Consider the following 12,087-nt stretch of genomic DNA (forward strand, 5'->3'; position numbering starts at 1 on the left):
TTGTATAACATTGATACTTACAGAAGATGTTTCCCCCTTCCTTTAAAAATAGAAGAAGCAGCCCTAACCAGTTTGGATCAGTGGATGGAGCTTCAGACTGCAAACTGAAGGGCCCTAGGTTAGATTCCCTTGGTTGTGGGCTTGATCCCCATTAGTGGTGTGCAGGAGGGAGCTGATTGCTTTCTCTTTTATTGATGTTTCTATCTATCCTTTTCTTTTCCTTTCTGTAAAAAAAAATCTATATATCTATATATCTATATATCTATATATCTATATATCTATATATCTATTGATATATATCTATATATCTATATATCTATTGATATATATCTATATATCTATATATGTATTGATATATATCTATATATCTATATATCTATATATCTATATCTATATCTATATAAATATACACACACACACATACACACACATACACACACACACACACACACACACTAGAGGTCTGGTGCACAAAATTTGTGCATGGGGGTGGGTGTGTCCCTCAGCCCAAGCTGCACTCTCTCCAATCTGAGACCCTTTGGAGGATGTCCGACTGCTGGTTTAGGTCTGATTCCACAGGGATTGGACCTAAACCAGCAGTCAGACATCTGACTCATAATACAGTACTGATGGCCTGATTGATGCCTAACATCTCCCCTGCAGGCCTGATCACCCCCAACTGCCCTCCCCTGCTGGCCCTCTCCTACTGGCCATCTTGTGGTGGCCATCTTGTGATGATGTCATGCATGATGCCACCTAGGCTTTTATTAAATAGGATACTTATGAAGCAGTCTTCACTTTGTATTTGTCTGATGTTTCATCATGATCAGGTAAGGAAATTCAGCATTATTTAGGTGATGCTGAATGCTGAAACCATGTCAGGGTCTCACTTCTGGAGGCATGTGATGTCCCCTGTGCCTCACTGGTGGTGTTGATTTTGCCACCATATAATTACTCTTTTTCCCTGACAACTAATTGGAGATCTCTGGGAAGACTGAAGGATGTTTGTTTGCCATTTGGAAGCACCAGTCACAGGGAGAAGTGTATGTCTGTTAGGGTTCAAGGAAGTTCCCTCCTTCTATGCTCTCCCCCATGGCTGCAGCTGGAGAGTCTGCACATCTTTAAGTTATGGAGCTTACTGATGTGAAAGGTTGTTTGTTAGGGCTCAGACATTGCTCTCAGGTAGAGCATTTGGGCTTGGATGTCTCTAGGCACTGATAGGTCAAGCTTGCATCTAAAAAAATAATAAAGTGGCTGAGGTGCCTCCTGAAAGAAAAAGGAATGAGATATTAACCATTAACACTATCTTTGAGGGTCAAATATGTCAAAATTTGTCTGATCCCTGATTTCAGTAAACAGTGTTAGTTCTCTGAAGGGAGATTGACAGTAGCAGAAATGGAAATGTGGACTCTTCCCCACCCAGGCCTGGGAAACGTTGTAAGAAAAGTTTGACTTAGGGTGTGAGAAGTAGCCGATAGAAGATCTTGTCCCACCCCAGCACCTGCCAGAGGACCTGCACTACAGGAGAGAATAGCTATGAGCCCAGTGAGATTGGCCCAGCCCATTCCTTAGGGAATATCTTGACTGGGCAGAAGGAGAAGCAGAGCCCATGCTTCTTTACACTCCCACGAAACTCTGAGCTCTTACCTGCCCAAAATAGTTCACACAAGCACATAAGTCTAAAAAGGGGAGAACAGAGAATAATGTAGTAGAAAAGATTAGATAAAGAGAAAAGTGAGAAGCCAGATACTCAAGCCATCAGGTACTACTAGTAAATAGTTTTCTGACACTGGGTATTAAATTTGTCTCTGATTTTTTTGGAAGTAAAAGGCAAAAGGGAAAACATGATCAGTTTTAGTTACAAAAATCTCATGTCTATGGCAAAAATCTTATCAATTATCTGGGAGAAACAAAGGATTTCTTGATGTTTAAACAGGTCAGCCTATAATTTGCTTATTGGTAATAAAGCTTTTCTTACATTAAGCCTTTTGTCAATTTTCTTGGTAATTGTTATTTTACTTGTAGGCACCATGGTTGAAAGGTCTGTAAATGTAATGTGCTAACAATTTGAGTTTCAAGATAAGGAAGTTACAAAAGGGTTGAGTCATGTGCAGAGAGCATATGGGTTGATTTAACATCACAGTTAACCAAAACCATGGATTCTTTAAAATTTTTTTTTATTTTTTAATATGTTTTTATTGATTTCAGAGAGAAAGGCAGAAGGAGAGAGATATCAATGATGAGAGAAAAATCTCCTACTGGAAATCAAGCCCACAATCTGGGCATGTGCACTTGACTGGAATCAAACCTTGGACCCTTTAATCCGATGATGCTCTATCCAGTGAGCCAAACTGGCTAGGGCCAAAACCATGGGTTCTTAATCCAGGGACAGAGGATTTGGTTTAGTTACACGAATGTCACAAGGCCGTGTGCTGGAGCTGTGTCCACAGGGAGCTCTGAAACATGAAATCCAACCTCAGGAACTTGTGGGCATAGAAATCACAGTCATCCAACAACAACAAAAAAGGACATTGTAAAGAAAATGATGGAAAATTACTTGTATAAAGTGAAAAATACAACAGCGGCTTATGGGGCAGTCTAAATCCTACCCTTTGGAGGGATTTCAGTTTTCATTTGTTATCTTTAAGGATATCCTGCAAAATCCTTTTGTTTTAAGGGGCTCTTACAATGTGGGATGAGTGGGGGAGTTTGGGTATGGTTTCATTTATTTATTGACTGGTCAGTTAGCCAGTAAACAAACATAAATTGTGCTCCTGTGTAAGCCAGGCTAAGAGATGGAGAAGATGAACTCAATATGCTCTAGGTCTGAAATACACAAAAGAATAGGGAGATATGCGGACAATGAAATAATGGTGCTGCTACATGTTCATAGAGCACTTGAAAATTATTTAAAAAGCTAGAGGCCAAATGAATGAAATTCATGCAAGGGGCTTGGCTCTTGCAGCCCCAGCTTCGTCTGGAAGGTCCTTCAGCTATCTGGTCTAATTAGCATATGACCCTTTTATTATTATAAATACAACATTAAGCAAGGTCTATATTTAAGTCTCATTTTAGTCAGGTTGGTGGAAAAATACATTATAAAAACCAAATTGTCCTCCTGGGCCTTTTGTTTCCCTCCCAGACCAGAAGGGGGTGCTTTGGCAGCTATCCTGCAGGCTCCCACGTGAACTCTGCTTTCATGAGCAAAGTGCTTTCTCCCCCTCCCCCCTTAAATCTTTATTGTTGAAAGTATTATATATGTCTCTATCCCTCCCTCTCCGCCCAATGACCTCTTATGGCCCACCTGCCCTCATCTTCACTATCCTATTGTCTGTGTCCATGGGTTATGTGTATATGCATACAAGTTCCTTGGTAGATCTCTTCCTACCCACCCACCTTCCCCTGCCTTCCCTCTGAGATTCAACAGTCTGTTCCATGCTTCTATGTCTCTGGATCTATTTTGTTCACTAGCTTATTGTATTACTTAGATTCCACATATGAATGAGATCATGTGATACTTGTCTTTCTCTGACTTACTTCATTTAGTATAATACTATCCAGGTCACTCTATGCTGTCTTTAAGGGTAAGAGATACTTCTTATTTACTGCTGCACAGTATTCCATGGTGTAAATGTAAATGTACCACAGCTTTTTTATCCACTCATCTATTAATGGGCACTTGGGCTGTTTCCACATCTTAGCTATTATGGATTGTGTTGCTATGAACACAGGGGTGCATGCATTCTTTCTGATTGGTGGTTAGGGTCTCTTAGGATATATTTCTAGAAGTGGGATCCCTGGGTCAATGGCAGTTTCATATTAAATTTTTTGAGGAAACTCCATACTGTTTTCCACAGTGGCTGCGCCAGTCTGCAGTCCTACCAGCAGTGTAGGAGAGTTTCCTTTTCTCCACATCCTCACCAACACTTGTCATTTGTTGATTTGTTGATGGTAGCCATTCTGACAGGTGTGAGGTAAGGAAAAGCTTTGAAACCACCCTGGGTGGTGTCCAGATAAAGTCATTGTTAACTGGAGTGAACGGGGTGCTGGCCATTTGCACTGGCAGGGAAACAAAGGGCGCTTGCAGGCCTCTTCCAACAAGAACAGCCAGCTGGGAAGTGTAAACACACACACGTCCACTCTCCTTTGTGAGCCATGGGGCCTGATTACTTTTTCTAGAAAGTTTCCCTTTGCAGGACAGGACCCTACAAGCCCTCTTCCCAAAGTTCCTTGCAGACCTTTTGTTTTCTGTGGTGTTTATTTTCCTTTTGCAAACAGGATTGAGGGGCCATTATTCAACTAAAACCTCCTTTTGTCAAATCTTAGGCCCTTTCTGGTGTTGATTGGATGTCTAGACAGATAGGTGGAAATAACTGCCCAAGGACAAGGACAATATTAATTAATTGTCCATTTGCAATTGTACATCCTCAAGAAAATGCACCCACAACAGTCCTCTGTCTTGCTATTTCAACACTGCAAGTCTCTGGAGTGGTTGCTCCTCTTACCAATGTTTAAATGTCCATTCACAACCATTGTTCATAGAGACCTCAACTTTACTAGGAGTGTAAGTCACAAAGGGCCCTGGCAAGTCTGAAAAGCCCTAAGCTCCCAGGGTCATAAAGGAGACTCACAAACCACTTTTGGATGGTAAGTGCTCGGGGAGGGAGAGGTGGTGTCTGGTGTCTAATGGTATCCTAACTGCCAGGCCGACCAGAGAAAATTAGGGGTATGTTTTCATTTAACATTATTCCTTGCTGACTCTAGTCTCCCTGGAAAATTGTCCACAAGGAGACAAAATACGATGCCCTTTCTGTTAACTCAGTGTTCTTAATTATAGTTGTTGGGAGATGACTTAAATCATGTTGTGAGGTATGGGCTGTCCCACCCCCAGCCCCCCATAAGAACTACAGAAGAATTTGTTTTACAGAACGATAATAGTAAATGCTGAGATAAAAGTCAGCACACTACCTTTTTTGTTGTTGCCCTTTTTGAGGGCTATTAAAGGTAGAAGTGTTGACTTTGATAAATAGGGTGAGACCAAACACAATTCTGTGATATGAGCCTCTTTAGCAGGCCTCATTCTTCTGTGGTGGGAGGGAGACGAAGACAAACTATCTGAACATCCCAGACCAGATCTTAGGGTAAAAAAAGTTTTAGAAAACAGTGGACAAGACAGAATTCTTCAATGAAAAGCTTTGTAGAGCTTTTAATATGCTCATGAGTATTGTCGCTCCAGGTGAACCATTCATAATAGTGGTACTTTCCAAAATGACAACACAACATATCAACTAACAATCTAATTTCTCAAGAAACTAGACTACCAAAGAATAGAAAATATTGCTTTAAAATCTACATCTCTTGATGTCATAAAGTGTTTCACTAACTCTTCTGATTACTCTTGTTATGTCTTCCCGCTGCCTCTTCTCTCTCTGTTCTTCTTTGCTCTCCCGACCTCTGCCCTTTCCTCTTGCTGTCCCTTTTCTCCCTTCCTTCCTCCTTCTCTTCCTTTTACCCTTTTATTGTCTTTACTCATCTTGCCCCACTTTGCCTGCTCTTTCTCAGACATCTTTCATAGCAATATGCTTATGGATACATCTCCTAGGACCTAGGGCAAAGGAAACTAAGGAGAAAATAAACAAATGGGACTACATCAAAATAAAAAGCTTCTGCACAGCGAAAGAAACCATCAACAAAATGAAAAGGGAGCCCATTGTATAGGAGAATATATTTGGCAGTGATACATCTGATAAAGGGTTAATATCCAAAATATATAAGGACTCATATAACTTAACAGAAAGAAGACAAAAAATTCAATTAAATATGGGCAATGGACCTAAATAGACACTTCTCTAAAGAGGACATACAAATGGCTAAGAGACACATGAAAAAACTTTCAGAGTCACTGATGCAAATTAAAATGACAATGATGTATCACCTCACACCTCTTAGAATGGCTACCATCAACAAATCAACAAGTGACAGAGCTGGGGAGGATGTGGAAAAAAAGGAACCCTACTACACTGCTGGTGGGAATGCAGACTGGTGCAGTCATTATGGAAAACAGTATGGAATTTTCTTAAAAAATTAAATATGGAACTACCATTTGATCCAGTGATCTCATTTCTAGGAATATATCCCAAGAAACCTGAAGCACCAATCAGTAAGAATGCATGCACCTCTATGTTCATAGCAGCATAACTTACAATAGCTAAGATCTGGAAACAGCCCAACTGCCTATCAGTAGTTGAGTGGATAAAAAAGCTGTGGTACATTTATACCATGGAATACTATGCAGCTATAAAAAAGAAGAATCTCTTACTCTTTGAGACACCATGGAGGAATCTGAGAGTATCATAAGTGATATAAGTCAGTCAGAGAGACAAGTATCACATTATCTCACTCATATGTGGAATCTAAGTAACAAAATAAACTGATGAACATAGTGTATCCAGAGACATAGAAGCATGGAACAGAGTGCGGAATTTCAGAAAGAAGTCGGAGGAGGATGGGAGGGTGGGAGGTAATCAACCAAAGACCTTGTATGCATATATGCATGGCCCATGGACACAGACAGTGGGGTGGTGAGGTCTTGGGGTGGGGGAGGGGGCGGACTGGAGAGCATCTATGGGGGGAAAAAGGAGACATATGTAATACTTTCAACAATAAAGAACTGTGTTGTTGTTGTTTTAATTCACTTAATGGAGCAGTTAAAAATAACACAACAAATAGGCTTTTCATTATTCCCAACAGCTTCCTTGAGCTCCTTTGTTTACTTCTAGAAGCATTAGCGTGTTGTTTTAAATTTATTTTTATTTATTGACTAGAGAGAGAGAGAGAAATGGAGAAAGAGAAAAAATACACATTGCTTTGTTGTTTCACTCATTTATGCATTCATTGGCTGAATCTTGTATGTGCCCTGACAGGGGATTGAACCCACAACCTTGACCAAGATGATGCTCTAACCAACTGAGCTACTTGGCCAGTGTCTTAGGTTTTACATTTAGGTCTATGATCTATTTGAGTTAATTTTTGTGTGTGATCTAGTTGTTCAAGCATCATTTTTTTTCCCAAAACCAATTAATGTTTATAAATGTGGGCAAGTGATACAAGGTATATTTAAATACTTTACCTATAAATCTCAGTAGGATACCTGAGTGAAAGAGCAGTCTAAATAGTAAGAATAATTTACATGGTTATAAATCTTTATTTAATCTAATAGTTTATTTAAAAATTTTTCTTTAGGTCTATTCCAGAATGAATGGAAAATTTTCCTTTGATTCTAAAACCACATGAATGGCATCATTCATAGTATAGCAGAAATCATCCTTTCCTTAAAAGTACAGGCTTTCTGGTGAAGAGAAGCCTTACTAAGATATTTGGGTTTGGTAATGTTAACAGATCCCAGATTTTTCTTCAAAGGCAAATACACTCTGAAGTGACAAACGATAAAAATATACACAACTTGATTTTCCTAAAAAATCCAGATCTATGGTATCGATAAAATGACTTTGTATTAGGAGTGCCAAAATAAGCCTCTATTTAATTTTTATAAGGAAATATGAAAAAGAAAACCCAGTGGCTATGAAAACACAGATATAAACAATTTAATGATTTAAAATAGCTTCTACATACACAATAACAAAGCGAGTATACAGATTGAACATTTTGGTTTTACAAACATGAAATGTCACCACTTAGAACAAATCTGTCATCTCCTCATGACACATTTACAATGAAATCTTCAAGGACACACTTTTATACTTTTCAAGTGTTGTCGATTTTCAGCAATCCCCTTCCTCCCTACACATTTACTTATCATATCACAATACAACTTTTAATCCTATTTTGGCAGAGCAGAACTTTGAGAAGTACAATAGAGGTTGTTGTGAAAAGCACCTTCTATGATAAGTTTCACTGATACTGAGATCACACATTCTTCTCTTTCAATCTTGTCCTGTTCCAATGATTTGGTTGTTTAAAACAAGCAAGCTTAATTCTGTTAAAGCATATATTGTAAATAAAAATGTTTTCAAATAGGCTGGAATAAAAGCACTAAATAAGAACTGGATTGACTATAGATAGTGTGCTTCTTTCTTATTTTATATTTTTTATTGATTTGAGAGAGAGGGAAAGAGAAATATCAATAAGAAACATTGATCGGCTGCCTTCTGCACTTTCCCCTTCCCCATCTCCCCGTCACTGGGGATCCAGCAGGCAATACAGGCTTGTGCCCTGATCAGAAATTGAACCGGTGACCTCTCAGTGCATGGGATGATACTCAGCCAAACTGAGCCACACTAGCCAGGGTGATAGCAGGTTTCTTGACTTGGTAATATGTGAATGCATTTTTCTCACCAGGCAGGAAGTATTTTATTTGCCCTCTGATGAATCAGGTGGCTTGTGGTATGTCTGTGCTGTGCCAACACCAGCAGGCGCAAGGGGACAGACTATGGAATGGATGCTGTGCTGAGTGGTGGGCTGTGTATGCAGGATTGTTGTCCAGACAGCGTTGTAAAGATGAAATGGGCTCAGTATAGCTACCCTAAGCATCAAGTCTACCTTATGGTTTATAGAGGGTGCACTATCAATAAATAAATTCTCTTAGAGTCGGATGTGGCCTAGTGGCTCTAAATTCTGGTGACCAAGGAACTGGCCTGCTTCTCTCAGGCAATGGAGGGGTAGGAGCACCTAAGTGAATGCTGAGAGTCAGAAAGGCCTCTACTTACACCAGCAGACAGAATCATCCTTCTTTTTGTGGATTATTAGAGCCTGATGAGTCTTTATCAACTCCTGCTGCAAATAATACGGTTTTTGCAAATCTGAAAACATCATCTGGAAAATCTCACGACAAAATCACTCAAAAACACAGACCATTAAATAGTCCCAGGAAACAGGCTCTCTCCTTTTATCGTGCTGTCCTCACGGTGTTGAAACAACCCAATCCTAACTGGGATGTGGCTTCTTACCCCACGGATCTCTTCCCTCTCCAGCTCCCAGAATATAGGAACTTAGATCACTTTCTGAAACTTTTTCAACCAGAAGTGAGATTGTTTGTAGAAATGTGTCCAAGATAGTCAAATCTGGAAGGTGCTTCAAAAGAAGGATAAGTTATATCAGACCTTGTTATGTGGGAGGGGAACATTTGCAAATAAACTATCCTTCCCAGACGTGGAAGTGATAGGCTCAAAATAAATTGCTAGTATATGTAGGTATATTACAACCATCTGGTATGTTTTCTAAAAAAATAAAGAAAAATAAAAATGCAGCATTAGGAGGTGCTTACTAAGGTGCTTCTTAATTCATGTTTGTGAATGGAATGTATCAGACAAACATCTACAAACGAACATGAATACACAGGCACACACACATGTGGACATGTTTCTGTACAGTTTATGATCATGTGTACACAAGAACCACACACACACACACACACACACACACACACACAGAGTTCCCTCTCTAGCTCCCTGAAGTTCTGAATGTTGTCTAACCCATTAAATGTTAAAATATTTCATTTCCGTATAAAATATATACAAAAATAGATACCATTTACAAAAACCAGATAGTATTTCCAGTTTTCCTTAGGAGCCCACTCAGTCCCCCGGCCCTTCTTTCTTCTCAGAATGTTGCCATTTCCAGCAGAGAGCGCTTGAACTGCAGCGTGTTCTTGGACAAGTCTGTCACCTGGTGCACCATCTCCTGCAAGGCCGTGGTGCTGGGGTAGTTGAGGGCGGCCTTCTTAGTCGCCAAGACTATGGTCTTGAGCTGCTCGCAGAGCTGGTTGCTGGAGTTCATCACTTTATTGCGAATGTCCTGGGCAGCCACCTGCCTGGTAAGGGTGTCTCCGATGAACACCAGTTTGTGTGCGCTCAGGATGACAAACTTGCTGTGCGCCACGAAGATGCGCGGGGGCTGGGCGGAGCTGACGCAGCTGAAGAGCGCGTCGATGGCGTTGAGCAGGGAGATGTAATGGGTCTCGCACTGGTCGTAGTAGAAGCAAAGCAGCTGCCTGTCCTGAGCGCCCACGCTGCTGCTGACGGCGGGGAGGCTCTGCGAGGGCTTCCACTTGGACATGTCGTTTTCCACAGGCTTTGTGATCTCTTGTTCCAACAGCTGGAACTGACTTAGCTGCAAGGAAGACAGAAGCAGATTTCATTGCGGGCAAGGCAATGTGCTGTAATGGAAATTAACCAGGGTTTGGTGTTCAAAGACAGAGGTTTTAATCCCTGGTGCTTGTTAGATGTGAAGCCTAGGTCAAGTTGCCTTGCTCTCCTAAAGTGTAAAATGTAGAAGCTGAAAAAGGTGATCCCTAAGAAATCCACCAGCTCTGACTTTCTAGGATGGGATGACTGGCCTCCTCTGCCCTTAGACTGAAGGCTGCACAGGGTGGTAAACCCAGCTGTTACCTATACCTGTATGAAAGTTCAGTGAGTTAATATTTACAAAGGGCTTAGAATGATGTTTGGCATAGTACAGCCTCTATGCAAATGATTATAAGCATTGAGTGGTGCAGGGAAAGCAAAGGTAGGGATCTCTTTATCAAGTAAATTGCTGACAGGAAAGCCTTGACTCTGTCCTTCAAGATGCTTAGACAAATGACAATCCCTGACCCATTTCTTGGTACAAATGACAACCCACGACCCATTTCTCAGTACATATGATAACTCATGACCCATTGCTAAGAAAAATGACACTTCATGACCCACTCCTACTCTTTCTGTCCAGATTTATATATACCACTTGAGGTTTGATGCATGGATTTGTGCACATTGAAAGGAAATTAATTAGAAGGTGGTCAGCAGGGTAGGACAGGGCGAGGTGGGCCAGACACACCCTGGAGCCAACCTCCCGACATCCCTCCCTGGCCGGTCGCACCTGGGGCGGTGCTGGAGCTCGAAGAGCATCTGCAGAGTGAGTGGGGTCCCTCTGGCAGGTGGGGCCCCTCAGCCTGGTCTTCGGGGATTGGGCCGAAACTGGCAGTCTGACACTCCCTGAGGGGTCCCAGAGTGTGAGAGGGCACTCTGCAAAGTTGCTGTCACTTGGCAGCTCCTGCATTGAGCATCTGTCCCCTGGTGGTCAGTGTGTACCATACCTACAGGCCAGGGGGCTGGTCGGCCAGTCACTTGTGCTACAGGAAAGACTAATGCACATAACTATATATGTACTATGGAAAAGAACATCTCTAAGAAAATCTGAATGCTAATTGTGCATCATAACAGTTCCACAGAGAGCTGTTGAAAGAAAACGACAGCCACAGAGTCAGACTGAACAAGTGTTAGCTTTCTTCCTTCTCTTATTACAACCCCCAGATGGTGTATTACTTAAGTTGCAGCTATCCCCCCGACTCTCAAGAGAGACTGTCTTTTGCAGGTAAAGACTCTCTGTAACCTGAGCTTAGGACTCAGTTAATCTTTCACCCGGAGGTAGAGCAGGGATAACCTCGCCCAGCTCCTTTCCCGAGAAATGCACAGTGAGCTTTACTTTTCTACAGAATCTGTTTTCTTCTTAGAAATTACAATAGTTTCAATAAGTTACCTAAAGCCCTGCAGTCTTACTTGGACTAATGCCAAAACAAACATAAACAGAAATAGGGTGTTGCTTCAGGATACTGAATTTATGCTTTTGAAAATATGTCTATAAATATATCATCTTGTTAGATAGAGGGCTGAGGGATTTCTCATTTTATAGAGAAACCACTGAAGTTCAGAGGGATTAAATGACTTGTCTAAGGGCTCACGGCTGGTTAGTCAGAAAGGAAGGAATAGAACTCCGGTTTCCTGAGTGCAATTGCCATTTCATGTCTCTACATGCCATTTTATTTATTTATTTATTTATTTATTTATTTATTTATTTATTTATTTATTAATGATTTAAGCTGTGTTTACATGTTTATTTACTGTTTTTTTTTAAATATATTTTATTTTGATTTTTTACAGAGAGGAAGAGAGAGGGATAGAGAATTAGAAACATCGATGAGAGAGAATCATCTATCAGCTGCCTCTTGCACACCCCCTACTGGGGATCTGCCCGCAACCAAGGTACATGCCCTTGACTGGAATCGAACCAGGGACCTTTCAGTCCGCAGGC

General features: G+C 41.0%; 1 protein-coding gene across 6 annotated transcripts in view; it reads right to left on the reverse strand.

Moving 5' to 3' along the window:
* Positions 1–427: 427 nt before the first annotated feature.
* NEDD9 (neural precursor cell expressed, developmentally down-regulated 9) overlaps positions 428–12,087 on the reverse strand; it is a 124,637-nt gene continuing 112,977 nt past the window's right edge. For 5 of the 6 annotated variants that reach the window (XM_036448674.2, XM_036448678.2, XM_036448676.2 and 2 more), the window contains one exon: positions 9,258–10,128. In XM_036448674.2, the coding sequence (XP_036304567.1) occupies positions 9,619–10,128 (510 nt within the window). In that variant the 3' untranslated portion in view covers positions 9,258–9,618. Of the gene's footprint in view, positions 456–9,257; positions 10,129–12,087 lie in introns of those variants that run through there. The other variant, XR_004989727.2, reaches the window with a different exon arrangement.

The sequence above is a fragment of the Pipistrellus kuhlii genome, unplaced genomic scaffold (genome assembly GCF_014108245.1).
Source record: "Pipistrellus kuhlii isolate mPipKuh1 unplaced genomic scaffold, mPipKuh1.p scaffold_m20_p_2, whole genome shotgun sequence".
Lineage (NCBI taxonomy): Eukaryota > Metazoa > Chordata > Mammalia > Chiroptera > Vespertilionidae > Pipistrellus > Pipistrellus kuhlii.